At 38.4% G+C, this 25,612-nt stretch overlaps 1 protein-coding gene across 1 annotated transcript; it reads right to left on the bottom strand.

The window, feature by feature from the left end:
- On the bottom strand, positions 4,613 to 25,310 carry ANKEF1 (ankyrin repeat and EF-hand domain containing 1). The gene is made up of 9 exons (XM_005687811.2): positions 24,933 to 25,310; positions 20,743 to 20,942; positions 19,845 to 19,994; positions 18,181 to 18,304; positions 11,821 to 12,643; positions 8,509 to 8,735; positions 7,174 to 7,337; positions 5,916 to 6,053; positions 4,613 to 4,874 (listed from the first exon to the last, which is right to left on the bottom strand). Exons 1-9 carry the CDS (start codon positions 25,276 to 25,278, stop codon positions 4,716 to 4,718), a joined length of 2,331 nt encoding a protein of 776 aa, XP_005687868.1. The 5' UTR covers positions 25,279 to 25,310; the 3' UTR covers positions 4,613 to 4,715.

Raw genomic sequence — 25,612 nt, 5'->3', positions numbered from 1 at the left:
GCACTGGAATAGCCTCACAGGCACTCCCTCTAGGCTGCAACTGATTGGCCTGGGAATCCAGAAGCCCGGGGCCTTTCCCTGGTGCTCCACAGCTCCCCGAGGGCTCCAAGGAAGCTGGAATTTCATCAGAAAGCTCCCTCGTGCTTGGCTTCTTTTTCCTTTCTGGCCTGCTTCCCTCATCTGGCCCCCCAGGAACCATTTCCTTAACAAACCACCTGTATCTGAATTCTTGGCTCAGTGTTTCTTTTTTAAAAAGTTTTATTTTATTTTTTTTAGGGTATAGTTCCTTTACAATGTTGCATTAGTTTCTGCTGTACAGCAAAGTGAATCAGCTGTATATAGAGATAGCCCCTGTTTGGGGGACTTCCTTCCCATTCAGGTTGCTACAGAGCATTAAGGAGAGTTTCCTGTGCTTGAAATAGGTTATTCGTTTTATACATACTAGTGTATACATGTCAATCGCAATTACCCAGTTTATTCCACCTCTCCTTTCCCTTCTTGGTGTCCTTTTGTTCCTCTATGCCTGTCTCTCTATTTTTGCCTCCCCAACAGGTTCAGAAATAACATTTTTGTAGATTCCACATATATGCCTTAATATACATTTGTTTTTCTCTTTCTGACTTGCTTCACGCTGTATGACAATCTCTAGGTTCTGAGAGAATCTTAACTAAGTCAATATATATACATATATGTATATTTAATAGGAATAAAAGAGGCAAATACTACTGATAAAATCACTTTTATATGCTGGACTTCTGGATCAGATTTTTTTTTTTATTTTGTTGTTGTTTTATTGTAAATTAATGCATATCTTTTGTAAGAATGAAAAATAAAAAACGGATGAACTACATAGACAACCAATGCATAATTCTAAAACCCAGAAAATTGCTATTTTACATGTTGCATATTTACAAGTTTTAGATCACTGTTCATACTATTTATAATACTTTAATATTTTTAAGTTTGACAGATGGTCTTTCTAAGTCAGCAAAATGTCCTCTGCTTATATGGAATTCTATATGATAGTTTGGTAGGAGTGGGGCCAAGCTCCCAGGTGATATTGATGCTGCTGATCAATGGACCACTCTTTGAAGAGCACTGACGGCCTTATGGGACATCAAAGACCTTTGGCTTTGCTCTGTTTGACTTTAGAGTTAAACTCAAAATAAACTACGCCGCTTGAATGTCCCCTCACACAAGTCCCATTCAAACATGTTGGTGAGTCGTTTGAATGAGTATAAACAGTTCATATATACGAGAGAGAATTAATAGGATGTGACATTAACACATTCTCACAATTTACGTTTGCAAACAGTTGAGGGTGATCGCAGAACAGCACTATCTGTGAAACTGGCGTTGGGAAACTGTTGTATTCACCAGAGTGATAGCAGAGAATGAAAGACTCTGAAAATTTGTTGCAGGCTTATTTTTCTTGTTCTTGAATGAAACCATGGATAGGCATCTCCATTTACATTCAAGAAAGAAAAAACCCTCCAGTTACTGTTGGAAATAAAATGTCATGTCTTCAAGAGCTAGCTTGAAGGAGCTTTCACTGACCAACTCAAGAACAATTTGAGCACCAAGATACACAATAACAGTACAGGATTATAACCTTTTGAGTGAAAAAGCAAAGCATGAGTTCAGACCAATTACATAATCAACACATAAACTAATGAGGAAGAAGAGAAAGCTCTGACCAGCAATACAGAACCAACTAATAAATGCAGAAAAAATAATAGGATTAGAAAATAATCTTATGGCAACCATCACTGTAACAATTATTCCAAGCAAAAGTCATCCATGCATGCTGAAATTAGTGGGTAAAAGTCATTGGAATAATAGGAAATTTATGTAGTTTCAAAGGATATATCCATAAGATTCTTATTAAGTACAAAAGTAAAAAGAAGAACTCTACAGAGGAGAAACAAGGTAGGTACCATTTTTCACCAAGGGATGCAAGTTGACTGTTTACAGCATCAGCATCATGGACCTCATGATGTGATGTACTGAAAAGAACACAGTATTACTTCTGTGGTACTCCTGCCTAAGGCACATCACTTAAATCTATTCTAGAGGAGATAAAAGACAAATCAAAATCAGTTAAGGACCAATTTTACAAAATAACTAGCCTGTTTTCTTCTAATATACCAATGCCGTTAAAAAAAGAAAGAAAGATAGAGAAACTGTTCTAAGTCAAAAGAAACCAAAGAGATGTGACAACTGAATATAGCCCATGATCTGGGACTTTTTTTCTAGAAAGGATCTTATTGGGACAAACAACAAAATATGAATACGGCACTTATATTAAATAGTTTATTGAAATATTAATTTCCTAATTTTGGCAATTACAGCATGGCTATGTAAACAATGTTCTTGTTATTCTGGGAAATACATATTGAAGTATTTATAGGTAAAGGCATCATGTCTTCAACTGACAAATAGTTCAGAAAAAAAATTACACACACATATACACATCGCAAAAGGAGATAAAGCAATATGATAAATAACATTTAGGCAGTTTGGGTGAAGAATATTCAGGAATTTTGGTAAAATTCTTGCAGCTTTCCTCTAAGACTCACGTTAAATCAAAATGTTTAAATGAAAAAACAAACTCTCCCAAAAAACTCATAAAACAAACAAAATTTAGTTCTGCCTAAGAGCAAATGTCTAGGCTCCATATTATAAAACTTGTAAGTAACCAGCTCAAGCTGCCTCAGGGAAGGTGGGCCTGGTTAGCTACTTCACTCCCTCATCCTGCCTCCTCCCTGACTCTCCAGCTACTGTTCAAAGATTTTCCACCTGCAGAAAGTGAGCGAGGGGACTGAAGGAAAGAGGCCTTCATGGTGTACATATATTTATGTATGTACACACACGTGTGTAAGTATGTGTGGGTGACGGAGTTATAGACTAGAATTGGTGTCCTCTGTTAAGGCAGATTCTAAAATAGACTCTGTCAATGGGGCTTTTGTGTATATTTTTGGAGTTCCTGCCCAGCACCCATTGCGTTTCCTGGTGCAGATAATGCTTCCACTGGTTTTTTTTTTTTTTTTTACCTGGTAGAATGCTTCTAGCAATGGTCAGTTCTTTGTCTTAATTATGAGAATCAGGTTACTTAATCATACACTAATTGTAGGTGTTGCTGTAAAGGAACTGGGTAGGTGCAATTAATATCCACAGTTAGCTGACTTTATGTAAAGATTATTTTCAATAGTCTGGGTGAGTCTGATGCTATTGGTTGAAAGACCTTAAGAGCAGAATTTAGATTTTCCTGAGGAAGAAATTCCACAGTGAACTTCAAGGGTAACTCTTGCCCAGGACTATCCAGCCTGCCTCTCCTGATGACGGGCTGCCATGTTAGTCCCACAATCATGTAAGTCAACTTCTTGCACAAATCTCTTTATCTACCTACCTACCTGTCCATGCCATCTATCCGTCTACCCTACTCCTTCTATTTCTCTGCTAGAATCCTGACATACCTTTTTTCAAAGTATGAGTAAGGCCCCAGACCCAGATCTCAGTGGACATTTGTGAAGTTTCACAGTAGGTCCCTTATATCCACCCTCCCCTTTGCCCCATACATACTTGCCTTAAGGAAAAGTCACATACGGTATCTAGTCCTCTGTCACATACATGTTTTTATCTGGCATCTGGAAATTTTGTCCAGAGTATTGGCTACTGCATGAATACCACTTGAACTGCTTCTCAATTGCACAAGACACTGGGGGCAAATCCCCCTTGCTGGGGAAATGTTTATTTTGTAGCAAACAGAATATAAGTGAGTGTCCTTTTAAATTTTTTGCTAGAGGACTCAGTCATAGATATTACCTTCGTTTTGGTCCTTCTGGAAGCAACCTCGGACCAGGATTTTGGTGTAAGTTTCCGGGAGGTAACCCAGAAAAGGCCAGAGTGAGTGAGGGCAGGTGAGAGCACAGGGAAGGGGCGGTGCCCAGTGAAGGGCACATTATCAAATTACCACCATGGGCAACTTGATCCTCATCTCTCTGGGGAGCTCTAGCTGACAGTGAGAATGCGCACTTCAGAATAATCTCGCCAGAATGATGAGGGAGCTGGGGTGTTGATGCACTGAATCTGTTCGGTCATTGAGGGCTGCTTCCAAGGAAGTACTAATTCTCATGTACTTCAGCCCTGTGGTACAAGTTTAAGTGTCAGGCATCTTACAGCATCTGGAAGTCATGCCTGAGAGTGCTATGATTCCAAAACAGAGGAGAAATGGGTGAAGTGTTAACAGTGTCTGCTGGAGGCATCAGTGTTTATTTGACCCAAAGTATCTAATGCATGTCATTTATGATGATGTGTGAGAAGACTGCTTCCTTAGTGTATTAAAAAGGGCTTCTCTTCCCTAATATTAAATAGCTTTCATTCAGTTCCAGTAAAAGGTTATCTTTAACAAACATGATGATGTACATCTTGTAAATTCTTTGATGATGACACTATGTTTATAACCAAATATGCCATTGTTCTAAAACATTCTTGAAGAAAATTGAGGAATTTATCCAGAATGACATGCAATTCATTGCAAAATAAAACATGACTTCTCTAGACAGCTCAGAATATTTATAGTTGTTAAAGCAAAGACAAATATTTTGTTACAGTGCTTAACTTGTGAGTTGCTTTGACTTTGATGGGAATCTACTTTCTCCAACATTTGGTCCCTGGGCCTCAAAATGTTTATTCTGAGATGCAACCGCTGTGCTTTACGTCTTGAAGCTAGCTTCCACTGCTTGTGCTCTCTCTGTGATGTGCTTCTGAAAGGGCATCATGAAGTCCTCAAAATCTACCTCATATGTGAATCTCTCCCGGCGCAGTTCCCGCATTCTGATCAGCTCTGCTGTCGTGGCCTCGGGACTCCAGATCTTAAATAAACAACCACATCCAGAGTGAACGTTAGCATGGCAGCCAATAAACATGCCAATATCCAGACAACCTTCAATCTGGTCAGTTTAAAACTATCCGATTTACTTCTGGCAAGAGGAGAAGGGACAACAGAGGATGAGATGCTTGGATGGCATCGCTGACTCAACGGGCATGAGTTTGAGCAAGCTCCGGGAGATGGTGAAGGACAGGGAAGCCTGGCGTGCTGCAGCCCTTGGGGTCACAAAGAGTCGGACACAACTGAGCAACTGAACAACAACAACAAATTTACTTCTAAGTCTATTTTAACTTTTATCTCTTACGTGACATTAGTGGTTACATGGGCATCACTGTTTCTGATGGTGACTATTTAAACAACTGAAATACCCTTCAGTGACCTCTCTGATGGCCCTGAGGCCAGCTGTTGTTCATTCTCAGGATGTCAAAACCAGGAAGCAATGGAATTAATAGATAGCCTTTACGTCTTGTGGGGAAGTCAAAATTATTTTCACAGTAGTGGGCAGAAGGAGCTGGTGGTCTATTATTCAGCATGGTTTGATGAGCATTAGAAGACCACTCTTGTTCTCCAAATATGTCTTCATCTCTTTACTTGTAGATGTTTACGGAAGCTATTTAATAAATCCACTCCTGATCAGTATAAAATTCCCAAGTAAGATGGCGGTAGTGTGTACAAAGAGGAAGGGTCGGACTTTAAGAAGTACCCAGAGGAACTATCTATAAAATTCAGTGACTACATGGCTACAAGGAATGGCACTGACCAAAGACAACTTCAACTGTTCAAGGAAAATTAAGAAGTCAATACAGAAAGTAAAAATACAAGATAGTGGAAGCCTTACAAATTGGACTGACTTAGTTGTAAGCAGTAGGATCTAGAAAAAGGACAACTTCAAATAACAACTTATCAAGAACAAAGCTTATCAAAAGATAAGTTTTGGACAGTTGTTTGGGTGCTCTGCATAAAAAGTATTTGGAAAAAGGTGTTAGGAGTTTATACCATGTTACGATCTTTCTAAAGTACTTACCCTCTGTGGGATAAATGTGATATCCACTTTCTTGGTATAACCACTGGTAATCAATGAATTAAGATAAACTACATTATCTTTACGCATCTTCTTGTCCTCCACTATGGCTGGTACAGTGTACATTGCTGAAAGTGTTTCCTGGAAATGGGCAAAACCCCAAAAAACAACTATCAATTTCAAAAACCTGAGTATACTTTCTAATATTCTGAAGTTGAAAAAATGCTACTATACAAATTATAATTTGAAATGAAATAGAATATTATTATAACTTTGGGTGGGGTGAGATAACTCTTTTGCCTTGTTTAACTTAATTACTATTAGTGACAGATCACAAAAGTCTTCAAGATCCATCCTTGATCTGTGGCCGTTATTAATTAGAAGAATGTATTGCTACTGAAATGATAATGGTGCCTGTGTTAGGAGCTGTAACTGATCAATCTTCCTTCACCTCTGGCTATCCTTACTCTCTTCCTCCATGCTTGCTACTCTCTACCGTCTGCTGATCATCCCTTCAACTGTTTGCTTCCTATCACCTCTAACCATTTCCAATTTGATAATGTTAAAACTTTTCCTTCCTGAACTTCATCCCCCATCCTGTGTCAGCCAAAGATCTTGAGGGATCCATCTGTTTCCCTAAAAGAAGCTTCTAGCTTAGAAATGTACTTAGAGCTTCCTGCTAAGGACAAATTCTTGATGTCTGGGAAACCCCCATAAACAACAATCTTTTGCTGATAATTTTAGAGGGACCCAAACCACTCCAGATTACCAGGAACAATCTGGCATGTTTAAAGCCTTCTAGAGTCATTTTCAGGATTATCCAAGTTACATATCCTAGGGTTCATAATAAAAAAAAATTCCTTGGGAGTTGGGTGGTAAGGTGGATAGTGAAAGATTATGAAATCAAAATGAATGAAAATCATGCTTTACTTCTTTTCTCATAAATGTTACCCTACACTTCCCTTTTGGGATATCTCATCAAATCTGTATAATTCAGGTCTATGTGTGTACACTTCTAATATAAGTTCTTTCTTCAACATTCTAACAGTGTTTGGTTCAACCAACTTGTTTTTTGTGTGGATTCTGTTTGCAATGACAACTTTTAGACTTTTTAGTAATAGTAAATTTCTTGCTAGGTATTTCTTAGAACTATTGGTACTGAAAACATGGACTGCATATTATTTGCCCATGAACTGTGACAATAAGTAAGTGGTGCTGCAGCCCCACCCGGCACTCATGAGGGGCCAATTGCTCTTCATACCTCTTCCTTCTTAATCTCGGGGCCTTCAGTCTTTGCTTTGGGTGGTGGCTTGCCTTTTGGTTTTTGATTTTCTGCTGGTTTGGGCAAGTTATCCAGCTTTTCTTTAATCAAACCAATTATTCTACTGTCAGCATAAGCTTTTGCAACATCCATGGCACTATGCCCTGTTTAAAACATAAATTTAGAGTTTCATTAAGCAGATTAACAATAAACCATGTAGCAACATCTCAGCTCATCAGCTCTAAGCATATGGAACTAAGGGTGATTAATGAAGCCAGTGCTATGTATAAAAGTCACAGATCGGTTCAGATAGTCTCTAAAGTGGTCCCAGCTCTACAATTTTATCACTAAAAGTGTCATTTACCAGCAAATCCATTTCTTCTTGTTAATTATTCTGAGTGTGTCTGATAGGAAAGAGTGCTAGATCACACATTGAATACCTGAGTGCTAGTTCTCTTCCCAGAGTGAACACATTCCTCCATGTGTGACAGTTTTATGCTTTCCTCCTTCCTGTGACAGAAGGGGATATATTTAAAAAGTCTGGGGAAGCTGGAAGTCACAAGTACTCTATGCAGATGGCTGGCTATTATGACCCCTGTAACATCCTCAGGCAAGCCTAACAATACTACCTGTGACTCAGAGGCAGCCTGAAGCAGCCAAAGCTATTAAAGCTCCTTCAGATCAAAAAGTAGTGAGTCCCACTCTTAAAACACCTCTACTTTTTCATGCAGAAAATTTATGACATAAAGTAGGCTTCCCATTTACTTCCTAGAAGGAGTCTTATTTCAGGAATTACTGTTTAGCTGTAGAAGGAATCTAAAGTCTACAGGGGCTTCAAACTATGCCAATTATTAGAAACTGCCAGCTAAACCACTGTGATGGCTCAAAATGTGATCTTCATACTGGTGTCAGTCTACATATTAATGGTATGGGCTCACAGTGAAGTAAGTACAGGAATTAAAGGGTAAATGTTTAGAAATTTTTATAGCAATTTTATAGAATTTTTGTCATTTGACTCCAAAGATTTTAAAAAGCTTGGGTTTGTATTTCACAGGGTTCTTTTTCCTCTTCATTTTTCTAGTAAATAATTTTTCATTGTATTTTACAAAAGTCTCAGTCTACAATGAATTACCAACATAGAGAACTGATTCTTTAACACTAGTGATTTTAGAAGCACTATGTACAAGACAAAGTTCCATAACATTTAACTCAGGTTAGTGTTTGCAACAGTAACTTAAGGAAAAATGTGGTCCTGTAAGAATAGATTTAGAAGGCTTGGGAATCTAACATAAATCCTCCTTTTCTAGCCCTGATCACCTGTAATGAAACTCATACCTTTCCTATTCTCCAGCTGGAATTTAGCACCGATGTCAAGTAGGTATTTTACAGTATCCAGTCTGCAGCTCTCTATCGCTCTACTTAAGGGAGTTGAGTTGTTGATTGAGAGGGCATCTACCACGGCTCCAGATTTAACAAGAAGCTCAACAATATCTTGCTGGCCAGCATGGCATGCAAAATGAAGTGGAGTCCACAGAAAATTATCTGTTGCATTAACGTTAGCCCTGTAAAATGAGATGGATACAGAAGCTAAAAATATGGGTTGATCCAAGCACTGGAGGCTAAAAATTCTAAGATTTCATAGCTTTATTAAGTTGTTCAAATGTAAACCAAGAAAGATTTGGGAAGGAAATGACAACCCATTTCAGTGTTCTTGCCTGGAGAATCCCAGGGACGGTGGAGCCTGGTGGGCTGCTGTCTATGGGGTTGCACAGAGTTGCACACGACTGAAGTGACTTAGCAGCAGCAGCAGCAGCAAGCTCTGTGCCATAATTTTTCTTAAACTGTGTTCTGCATCCGATAGTCAACTTTCTTTGTGTATATATATGCATTTTGTTTAGTTTAGAAGCTGCTTGGATCCTAGGGGTTACAAATTTGTTAGACATTAATATCGGGGAAAATTATAAAACTGGATCCAGTGAAGGTCAAAGTTGACAGGAAATAGAAAACTACATGATTTAATTTTGTATCTGCTTCCTCTGTATGTTATGAATTTATAAATGCACCATCATTGTTAAAATTCTAAGTAATAAAATCTATCAAAAATTTTGTATCAAAAATGGTACAAATGAACTTATTTACAAAACATAAACAGACTCATCAGTTCAGTTCAGTTCCGTTGCTCAGTCGTGTCTGACTCTTTGTGACCACGTGAACTGCAGCATGCCAGGCCTCCCTGTCCATCACCAACTCCCAGAGTCCACCCAAACCCATGTCCATCAAGTTGGTGATGCCATCCAACCATCTCATTCTCTCCTGTCCCCTTCTCCTCCTGCCCTCAATCTTTCCCAGCATCAGGGTATTTTCCAAAGTCAGCTCTTCACATCAGCTGGCCAAAGTATTGGAGTTTCAGCTTCAACATCAGTCCTTCCAGTGAACACCTAGGACTGATCTCCTTTAGGATGGACTGGTTGGATCTTCTTGCAGTCTAACAGACTCTCAAGAGTCTTCTCCAACACCACAGTTCAAAAGCATCAATTTTTCGGCGCTCAGCCTTCTTCACAGTCCAACTCTCACATCTATACATGACTACTGGAAAAACCATAGCCTTGACTAGACGGACCTTAGTTGGCAAAGTAATGTCCCTGCTTTTGAATATGCTATCTAGGTTGGTCATAACTTTTCTTCCAAGGAGTAAGCGTCTTTCAATCTCATGGCTGCAGTCACTATCTGCGGTGATTTTGGAGCCCAAAAATATAAAGCCAGCCACTGTTTCCACTGTTTCCCCATCTATTTGCCATGAAGTGATGGGACCAGATGTCATGATCTTTGTTTTCTGAATGTTGAGCTTTAAGGCAACTTTTTTACTCTCCTCTTTCACTTTCATCAAGAGACTTTTTAGTTCTTCTTCACTTTCTGCCATAAGGGTGGAGTCATCTGCATATCTGAGGTTATTGATATTTCTCCTGGCAATCTTGAGTCCAGCTTGTGCTTCCTTCAGCCCAGTGCTTCTCATGATGTGCTCTGCAGAGAAGTTAAATAAGCAGGGTGACAGTATACAGCCTTGACGTACTCCTCATAGACTCATAGACTTCGAAAACAAACTTTTGGTTGCCAAAGGAGAATGGATAAATTGGAAGTTTGGGATCAGTATATAATATATACTACTATATATAAAATAGATAACCAGTAAGGACCTACTGTGTAGCATAGGGAACTGTACTCAATATCCTGTAATAATCTATATGGGAAAAGAATATGAAAAAGAAAGGATACACGTGTGTGTATAATACACCTGAAACTAGCACAACACTCTAAATAAACTATGCTCCAACACAAAATAAAGATGAAATGAAAAAATAAAAAGCAAAAAAAGAAAGTGAATTCTTTCAATTTCGTTATAAGCAATTTATCATTCAGAAACTATAAAAATAAAATAAAATTTTAGTCCCATTTAAAAGTCACTGCCCCAAACTTCAAATTATCATTAGTTGCTTTATTTTACCACTTGATAATAAACACACTTAAATCTTTCTTTGACATTAAACATAGTAATAATAACAATATCTTTTATCAAGTCTGCAACTACTGGGCTACTAAGTGCTTTATATATTTTAACTCATTTAATCTTCAAGAAATTCTGTGAGCTGAGTTCCATTATAGCCCCATTATTAAAGTGAGAAAACTGAGGCACAAAATGGTTAAGAAAGTTACACCAGGTTATTCAAGAATGGTAAAAAAGAAGGACTTAAACCAGAGAAATTGCTTCTGGTTAAAAAGTTAAATAAAATGTCATGCTTTGTTGTCTTAAAGATATTTACAAATGAACCAAGGAAAAGGGAAAGAAACATGCCTAGTCATTTACTCATTACATGCATGCTAAGTCACTTCAGTCATGTCTGACTCTTTGCAACCCTATGGACATGGTCTGCCAGGCTCCTCTGTCCATGGGATTCTCCAGGCAAGAGCACTGGAGTGAGTCGCCATGCCCTCCTCCAGGGGATCTTCCCAACCCAGGGATTCAACTGGGTCTCTTATGTCTCCTGTACTGATAGGCGGGTCTTTTCCACTAGTGCCACCTGGGAAGCCCACTTAGTTTTATGGCCACCATCAAATTACTTGATTTGTTGGGATGCCCTCAAAAACAAAACAAAACAAAAAGCAGATTTAAAAACGACTCCATGTAAAATGAATACATTCTAAAGATCTGCTCTACAATATTTTGTTTGTAGTTAACAATATCGCACCGTACACTTAAAATTTGTTGAGAGGGTAGATGACATGCTATTTTTGACCACAGTAAACATTTTTAATTTAAAATAAAATAAAAGGCACTCCACATCATCTAGGTAAAGCTCTGAGACCAAATTAAAATTGTTTGGGGAGGCCAGGAATACCCGATCATAAGGCTTCTTCCACCCCTAGAGTGAAAACTTCTCAGCTTTCACTTTGGCATTGTTGTACATACTCTTAATGTTCCTATTAGCCTGGTTGGCAGTATAAGGTCTATTTGTGGTCTAGACTTCAGGAATGAAGCCCTTTCTTGCCACTATTTAAATTTTAGAGTTGAATGTTTCTTAGCCTTCCTTTCACTTCCTTGAAATGTGAAGGCTCCCAAAAATCTAAATCGCACTCAACCAAAAGACATACCCTTTTTCAAGAAGAAACTTGACTGCATCAATGTTTCCAGTGGCACATGCAGTCATTAGCGGTGTCTTGTAGTAATTATCTTTCATATCCACAGGTATTCCTGATTCAAAAGCCTTTTTCAGAGAAGCCAGGTCTCCCGCTTTGGTGACAAAATTAATGTTTGAAAAGACCCTCCCTGGATCATCAATATACCAAGCAGAGTCATCCTGAATGGGATGTTCCGGGGGGTGATCTCTGTTAAAGCGGTTGCAATCAGTTACATTCTTGTAGGTTTCGATCATGTAATAGGGCGGCCCACCGTCACTGCGGCGTGGAAACACATGGTCGGGGATGATACAGATGGGGAGGGGTAAAACAAACTTGCCCATTCTGGCTCTTTTGGCCATCCCCTTTTTCTTCTTCTTAGGCCCAAAGGAACCCAAGACATAAGACTTACTTAAATATCTGGTCCCTTTAAAGAACTCGTTAATATTGACCCCTCCACCCCGGACTTTTTCGTGCATTTGCGCGATAGCAGCCAGCTGCTCTGAGTTCACAAAATCTTGCCTCTCCTCCAGGGTCAGCACAAAGTCCTCCTTGGTGACTGTCCCATCACCCCTGTCCACAAACGAGAAGGCTTCCCGAAGGAAAGTCTCGTGTTCTGTTGACCAATCGTGAAGTCTCAGGAACAAGCGCGGATTCGGATTTTTGACCCCTGGCCTGGCCAGTTTATTAGCGATTTGCTCCGCTCGCCGTATTTCTTTGCTGGCTCCTTTGAAGCCGCCTTCCTTAGCCAAGTTCCTGGGCGTTTTATGCTCCAGATTCTTCCATTTTAGGTCACATCCTAAAACAGGAAACATCATGATTATGAATGGTGCTGGGGCATCTGCCTGGGTTCACAAATGACATGCATCTGTTGTTGATTTTTAAATTTCCAGTGAATAATCAAAAGTCGGTCCCAAATTATTTGTATATAGAGGTGCGCAGTTAGTTATTATAATTACAGAATTAACCTATGATTACTCTGCTCAAGATTATGCGGCAACCTGGCTGGAGGGGAGTTTGGGGGAGAATGGATAATACATTTATATGTATGGCTGAGTCCCTTTGCAGTACATCTGAAACTATGATAACATTGTTAATAGGCTATACTCTAAGATAAAAGTGATTTCCTGTGGCTCAGTGGTAAAGAATCTGCCGGCCAGTGCAGGAGATGCAAGGGACTTGGGTTGGATCCTTGGGTTGGGAAGATCTCCTGAAGGAAATGGCAACCTGTTCCAGTATTCTTGCCCGGAAAATCTCATGGACAGAGGAGCCTGGTGGGCTGTAGTCTGTGGGGTCACAATAGTTGGACAGGACTGAGCATATGCACACTCAACTCATATATAAATTTAAAACTTTAAAAAATTTAATAAATAAAAATTATTATTAACTTATATGCAGAGGACATCATGCAAAATGTTGGGTTAGATGAAGCACAAGCTAGAATTAAGATTGCAGGGAGAAATATCAGTAACCTCAGATATGCAGATGATACCACCCTTATGGCAGAAAGTGAAGAACTAAAGAGCCTCTTGATGAAGGTGAAAGAGGAGAGTGAAAAAGCTGGCTTAAAACTCAACATTCAAAAAACTAAGATCATGGCATCTGGTCCCATCACTTCATGGCAAATAGATTGGGAAACAATGGAAACAGTGACAGACTTTATTATCTTCTCCAAAATCACTGCAGATGGTGACTGCAGCCATGAAATCAAAAGATGCTTGCTCCTTGGAAGAAAAGCTATGACAAATCTAGACAGCATATTAAAAAGCAGAGATGTTACTTTGCAAACACAAGTCTGTCTAGTCAAAGCTATGGTTTTTCCAGTAGTCATGTATGGATGTGAGAGTTGGACCATAAAGAATGCTGAGCGCTGAAGAATTGATGCTTTTGAACTGTGGTGTTGGAGAAGGCTCTTGAGAGTCCCTTGGACCACAAGGAGATCAAACCAGTCAACCCTAAAGGAAACCAACCTTGACTATTCATTGGAAGGACTGATGAAGCTAAAGCCCCAATACTTTGACCACCTGATGCAAAGAGCCAACTCATTGGAAAAGACCCTGATACTGGGGAAGATTGAAGGCAGGAGAAGGGGATGACAGATGATAAGATGGTTGGATGGCATCACCAAATCAAGGAACATGAGCTTGAGCAAACTCTGGGAGATGGTGAAAGGCAGGGAAGCCTGGAGTGCTGCAGTCCGTGGGTCACATAGAGTCAGACACGACTGAGTGACTGACTGAACAACACTGTGAACACAAAAACTTAAGCTATAATTGTTTTCTTTCTGTGAGCTTCAGTTTGGTGAATTTTGAGGAAGATATTTTTCCAGTGAATAGTATCTATCCCCTACGGATTAAGAAATCAATTCCTGTAGATATTTGAAACAAATATCATATTAGAATACTTGCTAAAGAGTCTTCATGCCAAGTGGGAAAGAGTAAAGATGACATTTAAATTTGGAAAGAACCTGGATTCAAACAGCTTAAGGAGGACTTTAGGCATCTAAGATGCTAACTGACTCTTGCTTCTTTTGAACGATTATGACTGTCAATCTGTGTAAAATCTTAAACTATGTTTTATCTGTATTCTCCATGAAATTCATGTAATTTATATTTACCTGCTGTTTTGCAGTAAGGTCATATGAACAGCCTGTAAAAGTAATCTGCTCATCAAATCTGAAAGAATTCCAGTGTAAGAGTTGTGCAATTAGGCATTAAAATTCATTTTCCTTTTTTAGTCTCTGACTTAAAATGATGAGACCAACATTATATGTAAGCATTCTCCAAATAAATAAGCTTCTCTGAATGCATCAGGGAGTCTACTTAGTGGTATCAAGAAGGCTGTGTTGTCTGTAATAAGTGTCTTGAGACACTAAAAACCCATTATAAGTCAGACTATGAAGATATTCGTTCTAGTGTTTTGAATCTACGAGGCTCTTTTGTTGCCTTGCCAATATCACATAATCAAAAAAGATTCTCTAGCAATCAGTATCTCTAGCATCCAAAATGTAAAGGCAGCTGCATGTGAAAATACAACATCCCCCTCTAACACTTTATAATTTTATTCCTTATCAAAAGAAAAATGATTTCAGCATTAATAGTCCTGGCATTGTCAAAAATTAAAATTTTATTTGAAGGCTGGTATATTTACTAGTGATAGGAAAACTCAAAAAGGGTACTTGGGACAAAAAAATTCTACAATTTTTATATTGGACAGTTTGAAGAATAGTGTGACTTATTGGGAAAAGGACCTGAGCCTTGTCTCCACAGTATAATAACTCAATAGTGTAATTCCATAGTCATCTTGAGTATGCTGCTTCACTTACTCGGGATGTCTGGCATTTATCTGCCATCTCCCATTTCACTCCTGTATTCACCCCAGCACTAAGGATCAAAGGGTTTTAAAGCTGTTTATCTTGCCGCCTTCTTCTCCTAGTTTCCTCCCAGTTAGGAATTTTGTGTGGAGTAAAGACCCCCACATCCCAGCTTAAAGATATGAAGCCACTTTCCTGTCCTTTTGACTTTTGTCTTCTCTTTTATCGTTAGTAAATACAGACTGATTCATGCCCTCTGTGATGCATGCTCCTCTGTTGCCGAGATACGTGCCTTTCGGCTGACTGCTGTCAAAAGCCCCGTGAGGAGATCCCTCCACAGGGGCTTCAGGAGAGCTAATCCAACCTCCCCTCCACTCCCCTGGACATGGCCTCACACTGCCTACAGGGAGGTGTAAATTACTCCAGGGACAAGATCAGGAACAAAAGTGGAGCGTATTGAGGAAGTAGTAGTAGGAAGTAGGGGGAAAAGAATCCAGCCTTCATATTTAAGGATAGAAGAGGCTACATCCAGGGAGTTTACTCAGAAATGAGCATTTCGTGGCTAATGGTTTCCAGTTGCTCTGACTCCCTTAGATCCAAGCTTCTAAAGGTGGAAGCATAACTGATAGCATTCTCCTGTGGAACTAGGCCACCCACATAGCACCTGGTGAAGCAGCTGTACTTCCAAAGACGCTGGGAAACTCAAAACATTTTCGGACATTCATTTCAGAAACAGTCTAGTCTTATGAGTCTGCCAGGAGGATCAATCTTTTCTGCATCACCAGGCAAGGCCTTTGGCAAGCTCTGGCCCTGTACATCTTCATTTGCTTTCTCTGACTTTATCCCAGAAGGACATAAATGGTCAAGTACATATTGAGGGATGTTTGTCCCAGTAAGAAAAGAGTCAGCATATTAAAGCTGAAGAAGCTTGTCTCAATCTGGGCAGATCTCTAGTTTTCAGAAATACACAATGTGAAAAATGAAGTGTCAGAATAATCTGCTGGTGTTGAGAGATTTGGAAACAAGATTTGAAACCTTCAGAGACAGTTGATGAGGGCAAAAATTGCATTTGGTACATTTTCCATTATCTCTATTTTAGGGGGATGGGGAAAGAATGTGAGCTATGTATAAGGTAAGAAAAAATCAAAGTGAATCAGTTACTACATCAGTTATGCAGGCATATTAGTCTTATTTATAATGTTAGTGGTTACAGTATAGGCTCTCTCGGGTCCCAGTGACTTCAAAATTTCTGTGCCTACATAGAAGACAGGAAAATGAAAGTACTTTTTCTGCTCTATTATAGAGATGCTGAACTTTAAGTTTCTATTTCTCATAAGCTGGGAAAAAATAAGTCACTACCATAACATTCAGCAGCATGCAGTTCCCTCTCTAACAAAGAGTTAATAACTTTGAATGTACGTTTAACTCAGTTCAGTTCAGTTCAGTCGCTCAGTCGTGTCCGACCCCATGGACTGCAGCATGCCAGGCCTCCCTGTCCAGCAACAACTCCCAGAGTTTACTCAGACTCATGTCCATTGAGTCGGTGATGCCATCCAACCATCTCATCCTCTGTCAACACCCTTCTCCTCCCGCCTTCAATCTTTTCCAGCATCAGGATCTTTTCAAATGAGTCAGTTCTTCACATCAGGTGGCCAAAGTATTGGAGTTTCAGCTTCAACATCAGTCCTTCCAATGAATATTCAGGACTGATTTCCTTAAGGCATGTAATTAACACAAAATTAATAAAAATATTTAAACTTAATTGGCTAATATTGCTATTTAAAATTTTTGTAAATATTACTATTCTAAGGAATTGTTGCTGTTTAGATGCTAAGTCACGTCTGACTCTTTTGTTACCCCATAGACTGTAGCCCGCCATCAAGGTATTTTCCCAGCAAGAATGCTGGAGTGGATTGCCATTTCCTTTTCCAGGGGATCTGCCCAGTGCAGGTATCGAACCTGTGTCTCTTGCTTGACAGGTGGGTTCTTTATCACTGAGCCATGTGAGAAGCCCATTTAAGGAATATATTAAGCTATGCATAATATAAAGGAAGCCCCAGTGGCTCAGTGCTAAAGAATCTGCCTGCAATGCGGGAGGCACAGGAGACTCAGGTTCAACCCCTGAGTTGGGGAGATCCCCTGAAAGAGGAAATGGCAATCTATTCCAGTATCACATGGGCAGAGGAGCCTGGCAGGCTACTGTCCACAGCATCTCACGACTGAGCGACGGAGCACATACAACATACATAACATAGTTTATATTCTCAAATTAACAGTTACTTAAAATATACAGGAAAATCTAAAGTAATAAATATTACTTATATTTCAAATGTTCCATTAAAGTTTTCATTTTATTTAATGCTTCTCCCCCAAATATTTCCCCCATAATTTAAAATTACCCAAAATGTTATCTTTGCACTTGACATGATAGTATATTTTCAAAAATAAAATAATTGAGAATTTGGACTGCTGCTGCTAAGTCGCTTCAGTTGTGTCCAACTCTGTGTGACCCCTTAGATGGCAGCCCACCAGGCTCCTCTGTCCCTGAGATTCTCCAGGCAAGAATCCAGGAGTGGGTTGCCATTTCCTTCTCCAATGCATGCATGCATGCTAAGTTGCTTCAGTCGTGTCTGACTCTGCATGACTCCAAAGATGGCAGCCCACCAGGCTCCTCTGTCCACGGGATTCTCCAGGCAAGAATACTGGAGTGGGTTGCCATTTCCTTCTCCATTTTAGATTGATATTTACATTTAAAAAAATAAGCATCATAGTAATTGGTTGACTCATAAATAATTCTCTTTAGATTTTTAATAATAATCTAAAAATACTTGAGAAATGAATTTTTATTACTTTCTAGATGAGATTTGTGATTTAACAGAAGGTAAATAAGAAAAAAATTAAATTTTCTTTCTACATATATATGTGAGATAAGCATCTGATGTTGACACACTGAAATTCTCTGCTCATCTACAATGTGGGAAAATCGTTAAGTTCTTTAGACATGAAATTGGTAGACCATTTACCTCGCTGAGCTATATATTTACAGCAATCTGTAAAACCACCCATGGCAGCATAATGAAGTGGTGTGTTGCCATTCATTGCAATCAACCCCATGTCTCCGTTGTATGCAAAAAGAAGCTTCAATATCTGCAAAATAAATAGTGGATATTGTAGAGGAATAAGAATGTATGTTTACTGGCTGAAAACTCAGACCTAGACCTGTGCTATCCAGAGTGTCAGTTTGAATTAAATCGAAATGAATTAAATAGAAAACAAATTTTAAAAATTCAGTTCCTTACTTCCACTAGCCATAGTTTAAGGACTCAAAAACCACATGTGTACTGTAATTGTACCATATTATACAGCCAGATACAGAACATTTCCATCACTGTCAGAAGTTCTAGAGCAAGGATCCTCAACCTCCAGGATCTAATGCCTGATGATCTGAGGTGGAGTTGATGTAATAATAATAGAAATAAAATGCAAAATAAATGTAAAGTGCTTGAAATATCTTGAAACCACAGCCACTCCCCGCTTCTCCCACAAATCTGTGGAAAAATTATCTTCCATGAAAGCAGTCCCTGGCGCCAAAAAGGTTGGGGACCATCTATCTAGAGTGTAGAAAACTCTATACTCAGCTGGGGACTATCATTTTGGTAAATTTAGGCAACTTTAGAATGCATCTGCTGCTGCTGCTGCTAAGTGGCTTCAGTGGTGTCCGACTCTGTGCGACCCCATAGATGGCAGCCCACCAGGCTCCCCCGTCCCTGGGATTCTCCAGGCAAGAACACTCAGACTGTGGCAAATCAGGGGAGCAAATGCTTTACCAGACAGATGTGATTTCTACTGTCATGTATACTTTTATTGCAGCTAAGAGACCCAGTGACAAAAGTAAAGATAATGTTAGAACTCAGAAAAATTTTAGATATAATTCAGAATTTTTTAAAATAGGATAGCATTGAGTTCTAGTTTGTTTCTGCAGTATCACTATATGTATGAGTTATCTTTTGCTGATATATCCAGATAATCAGAATACTTAAGAGTTAAAAACTTAACTCTTAAGTGAGTCATTAGATGTACTTAAACATCAAGGAGATGAGATTAGGTCTTGTTCTCCCCCAAATTAGATCATACTGTATTGTAAAAATTCTCTTATGTAATGGAGTCATTAAAATAGAGTAGTAGCATGTGGCCAAACTTTTCAGTTGTTATAACTGAAAGAAAAAAGTGAAAAGTGTTATTCCCTCATTTGTGCCTGACTCTTTGCAACCCCATGGACTGTAGTCTGCCAGGCTCCTCTGTCCATGGAATTCTCCAGGCAAGAATACTAGAATAGGTTGCTATTTCCTTCTACAGGGGATCTTCTCGACCCAGGGCTCAAACCCAGGTCTCCCACATTGCAGGCAGATTCTTTAGGGTCTGAGCCACTAGGGAAGCCCAGTTAAGAATATAGAAAAACATTATTAGTAATATTAAGAGAGTAAATTAGCAAGCAGATAAAACTGAATAAAGAGCTAAAATAAGCCTTGAAGGATAATATCTGGTATAAAATACAATTCTGGAATTATTTTGGAAAATCAAAATGCAGAAAAAAATCTATCAGTGTAACTTACACTATATTTTAAGATGCTGAGGAAAAGGAGAATATTTTTAGCAACAAATTTTAAAGGATATAGTAGATTATTACATCAAAAAAGCCTCCTTTGGCAGCAAAGTGTGCGGCATGATGTCTGTCATTGTCAAATGCATTCACGTCCCCTCCTCTTTCCAGTATCCCTCGAACTAGTTCTGTCACTCCCTCTCTCGATGCTTCCATTAAAGCCGTGCGACCTGTGGACTGGACAGGAAACAGACCAGATGCTGTTTATCCCTGTTATACTACATGACACGTTCAGTATAACTATGGTCTAAATCCATCTGGCCTTAGAGTTACACTGACATTGTTAGTTTTGTACAGTTTTATTGGTTTCATGTAACAAACAGGAAACATGAAGTCAGTAAAATGGGTCAGTGTCCAAAATGTAGAATTCTATAATCAGAGTCAAGGTCACACCAGATTTTCGTATGAGAACGTCATGCTAAAAAGTGCTGTTTCTTGCCAAGAAAGTAGAGCAAAAAGGGAGAAGAGAGGGTAAAACATTCGCTAAAATTAGGCTACAGGTGTTTCCTAATGAGAAGAAAATCTGTTTTTATTGTCGGGAAATGACAATTAAAAGAAAACTCAATAAAATTAGCCAAGTGAGTAGAGGGAGCAAAATAATTAAGGGAAACAGCAGAACTACATATTTTCTTTAGATGATAAATTTTTATTAAGCATCAGGAATATCTTTTCTATTTCCTGTAATGATCTTTTAATATTGTACATAATAAATACCAATTTTTCAAACATAATTAGGAAACAGACCATAGAATCATGGCCGTGCTATATTAAGATAATGAAAGTCTATAATTTTAAAGCACTTTGAACAGAAATGAAAAGTCTATAAGCTAACAGGATAATTTTACCATATTCAAGTGAAAAAATACAATAACAGGATTCTGTAATTGAAAAAAAGGAATATTCATAATCACAGAAATAGTCTTACTGCGTTGATAGCATTTGGATTGGCTCCTTTTTCCAAAAACGTCAGGCACACATCCTTAACATCATGTGCTTCTTCACAAGCTCTAAGGAATATTGGCTTTCCTTCACAGGTAGAGTTGTTGACATCCGCACCATGTTCCAAGGCAATCAGTGCACACCGATAATGCCGCTTGGTAGGCAGAATGCAGTAAAACAAAACCCCTGCAGAAAAATAGAATCCCCAAAGAACAGTTAACTAGTAGTCTCTCTACATTTGAATCAGATAGGAAGGAACAAAGAATAATTTTAAAATTCATAATTAGCGAGTTGAAGGTGAGACAGAGCAAAGGCATTTATGCCTTGGTTTTCTCTCTGAAAGCAACTGAAACACCAAGACAGAGAAACCAAAAAGGAACCCCAACCTCTGATAAGAGCTAGAAAACAGTCATAAGCAAAACGTGACAGGATCTTGTTTGAGAAGAATCTGAGTGCTGGATGTGAGCCCCTGTTGACCGTGGGTATTTGGCATCCTGTAATCTATACACCAGTGCCCTCCTTAGAATATGCAGGAGTGTGTGTGCCCGAGGCTTACTGGTGGATCACTGGACCCCCTTCGAAACTGCAGAGTGGCAAGGGAGGGAGTACTGAATGATGAAATGCATACACCAGCCACGTTTACAGGGAGCAGACTGCCATTGCAGTTGCACAGAAGAAAAAGTAGCACTGTAAAGAGAAAAATGCTAACTTCTCATATCTGGTATCCGTGACATACAGACCCTCAACATAATCCATGTTAAAAATGTACTACAGACAGGGGTACTGTTTATAAACCCCGGTCAGAATTTTCTTAAGACACTCAAGTCAACGGCAGACAAACTCCAAACTGACTTTGTAATGACTTCACTCTAAAAACAGACTTCATTCAAATAGGAACAGTAACCAATAAAAAAACAGCATGCGATCTTATGAAAAAAGTTACTGAAAGAAAAGGAAAGGAAGCTGACAAACACCAGGCAAAAATTGTAAACTCAAATAACTATACCACATGAAAATTACTGACGGATCCATTACTGATAACAAAACCAAACCAAAAAGATAAACAGAAGGAGAAGATGAATTTGAGCAAGTATATCTTATAAAAGAAATGGTAGAGAAAACTAAAACCACTAAAGACACGAAAGTCACATGGAAGCAGGAAAAGGAGAGCAGACATTGCCAAAACCATAGGCAGGGACATGGAGGGAAAAGTTGAAAGAACTTGAAAAAAATCCAAGAGTTTAAATGGTCTAGAAAGGCAAATAATATTTAACATGTATGTAATTGGCATTCAGTAAAAGACCAAATGGAACAGAAAAATGGAGAGATATAATAAAGGAAAACCCTCTTGAAGTAAAAACCTAGATCTAACACAAATATGTTGGATCTCAGGAAAAACTGATTAGAAACAATCCATAATATGTGCCTTGGAGAAGGCAGTGGCACCCCACTCCAGTACTCTTGCCTGGAAAATCCCATGGACGGAGGAGCCTGGTGGGCTGCAGTCCATGGGGTCGCTAAGAGTCGGACACGACTGAGCGACTTCACTTCCACTTTTCACTTTCATGCATTGGAGAAGGAAATGGCAACCCTCTCCAGTGTTCTTGCCTGGAGAATCCCAGGGACGGGGGAGCCTGGTGGGCTGCTGTCTACGGGGCCGCACAGAGTTGGACACGACTGAAGCAGCTTAGCAGTAGCATAATACTACTTTTGTGCCTAGACAAAACTAGATAAAGAAAGTGTCCTGTGAGCAGCCAGTTAAAAATTCAAGCCATCTCCAAAGAGGAAATGTCAAGTTTGGCTGCAAGACTTTGGCATAGCAACTTTCAGTGCTAGAAAATAAGCAAAGGAGTTTTACAATGTCACTTGGGAAAGAAAACAGGGAATTCTTAATACTCAGTCAAGCAACTGTTCACATATAAAAGAGATGAACATATAAACTTAAAGATGCAAGAAATCAAAGTATATAAGCCCAAAGGAGTAAGCTAAACTACTCAATGACAAAAAGGAGTCTAACAGGAGATCAACAGGGAATATGTGACTAAAAGACCCACGATAGATGCTGAATCCCTTCAATCACTGAATCAAAGCTCAATCACTTTGGGGATTCTAGATACAGAAAAGAAAACTGTAGTTCACAATAATGTAGAAATAATAAGGAAATTTAACAAGACTTGTAGGGAAGAGAGGAAAGAGAGTTTAAACATTCACTTTTCTTTATCTTTTATTGCTGGAGTTTTGAGATATTATTAAAAGCAGACAAAATATATGAAAAGAATCATTGAAAGAACTAAAATGATTATAATTTACTAAAATTAGATACTGGAAGGGAGGTGACAGGAAGAATTCTTGTACCAATCTCATCTTTCATAGAAAAATATCAATGAATACTGTTTAGAGTGCTGATTTGATAAACAGAGGTTTATGTATATGTAAAGCTGTCAAGTTAGCCATTAAAATAACTAGAAACAGACCATTAATTTTAGAAAATATGAGAAGGAAGACATACACGCATATAACAAAACAAAGATCATATGGACCATAGAGAAAATTATTTTTATATGTATTTATCTGTGTATTTGTATAAATTAAATATATTATGCTTTTATAGAATAAAATAAATGACAGTTCTGTGGAGCATCTAGATAAATGTAAATTGGATAAACTCTACCATTAAAATAAAAATACAGTTTATGTGAAAATCAAAACTGAAATATATTTCATATAAACATGTATCTGAAATAGTTGCTCAAACAGTTAAAAACAGAAAGATGGTCAAGGATATGTTGAAAATCAAAGACAGAGAAGTCATAGCAGGCAAGAGTGAACCAACACAACAACAATGCAACAATTCCAGATTTTGTTGTTGCCGTTGTTGTTTTGGTTCACTTCTGCCTGCTACGACTTCTCTGTCTTTGATTTTACATTTTCAACATGTCCCTGACCATCTTTCTATTTTTAATTGTTTGAGTAACTCATTTTTAAATTTTCATTTCATGTATTTTTATTTTAATGTAGAGTTTATCCAGCTTACATTTATGTATATGCTCCGTAGAACTGTCATTTGTTTTATACTATGAAAGCATCACTTGCACCATTCTCCCACCTCCCCAGTATACAGAAAAATGGTCTTCCATGAAATCAGTCCCTGGTGCCAAAAATATTGGGGACTACTGTTGTATAGGGCTTTGAAAGGCTTCTGGTTTGTTTCTTTTTTAAATAAAAACATTAAAAAATACATTTGACTCATGAGTGCACTAAATAATTGAATAGTTGTTTCTTTTCTTTGTCCTCTTCTCTTTGATAAGTAAGCAAGTCACTTATCAAATACCATGTCCACAGAGAGTTATGAAAGCAGATTCTGTTCCTGTCAGAAAACATTAATTAATGGTATAAAATGGGATTCATTTCTCTAATGTGGGACCGATGTTAACAGCTTTGTACTTGAAGAAATTCTTTTGGAACAACTGATTAAATCTACCAGTTTATATTCAGTCTGGTGGTAATTTTCTTAGTAATTTTCATAAGGCTGCATCACCTCCTCCCAGAACCTTGAGTTATTTGGACAAGAAGCTCCCAGATCGTGGTCTTAAGATGGGATTTGGTAGGGAAAGAGTGAGACAGTGTTGTCTCACCTGAATAATCAATCACAGACATGACATATTTCTATGATTAAGTCATATTTCCAAATACATTTTTAAAACAACTAATAGAAAGTTGGAGCTTATGTCAGAATCAGCCTTATGTTCTTCAAGTTCCCAAATGCAACTACTTTCTACATAGACTGCTCTTGAGAGCAAAACCCTAGCTCAAGTATTACTTGAGGTTCTAACATGTCAAATTCTAAATGGATTTTAGAGTTTATAATAAGTGATTATGATTATGGAAATATCAGTGTGTCATGTTGAAAGTTCTCCACATTAAAAAAAAAGATTAATTCTAATATTTTTTCTCAATGAGAAAGTTCTCAGAACTGGTTTTCCTAAGAAATATCTACACTGTTTTCAAAGTATGGGAAGATGTAAGAGTGAGAATCTAGCCTCTCACTACTACATGCCATGAGTAACTCCCTTCTAAAGTCTGAAAGCAAACAATGCATTATATTGACTTCTAAAGTTCATAAGAAAAAATGCAAATCAAATTGCATTTACTAGATAGAATGCGAAGAGTTTTTACCTTTTCCTTCGTTATCAACAATAGTCATATCAGCTTTTGCTTTGGCTAATATTTCCATGGACAATTCATGGCCCAGTTCTGCAGCCCTCATAGTCGGAGTACAGCCCATTTTGTCTTGCACATCAGGGTGAGCACCAAGGCTCAGGAGAAAGCTGACCATGTCGATGTCATTGGAAACTGAGGCTAAGTGCAGAGCACTGTTTCCATTGACCGGGTCTGTGAAATTGATGAGTTCAGGATATCCGAGCCTGGTCAACTTCTCTATCTGCTTCTTGTCTTTGTTCCGAACACACTGAAGAACTTTGTAGATCTGCAGGTTCTCAAGTCTCTTATCTGCTAAAGCCATATTTGACCAGCTTCTTGCAAATGCCTTTGTGGGCCAAACCAAAAACTATAGCAGCAAAAATCAAAGCAAAACATAGAATTCAGAGTTATTTTTTTCATCTTGACTTTGACTTAACAGTATTCTAAGGCTTCCCTAAGAAGAGATGCTGTTTCTTATGAAACATTATTACCATAATTTATTGCAACTAATTTCATGAAAGCAGAAATTACACATAAGCACAAAAATACTCAGCTAGCATAATGTTAAAATATTTCAAAACAAATCTCCCATCATAAAGTAAACTGGATATGCAGTTTTCTTATTATTTCATTTATTCATCTCTCCTTGATATAGC

Source organism: Capra hircus, chromosome 13 (assembly GCF_001704415.2).
Source record: "Capra hircus breed San Clemente chromosome 13, ASM170441v1, whole genome shotgun sequence".
NCBI classification, from domain to species: domain Eukaryota; kingdom Metazoa; phylum Chordata; class Mammalia; order Artiodactyla; family Bovidae; genus Capra; species Capra hircus.
Note: the sequence above shows the minus strand (reverse complement) of the source record. Positions and strands in the feature narration are given on the sequence as shown.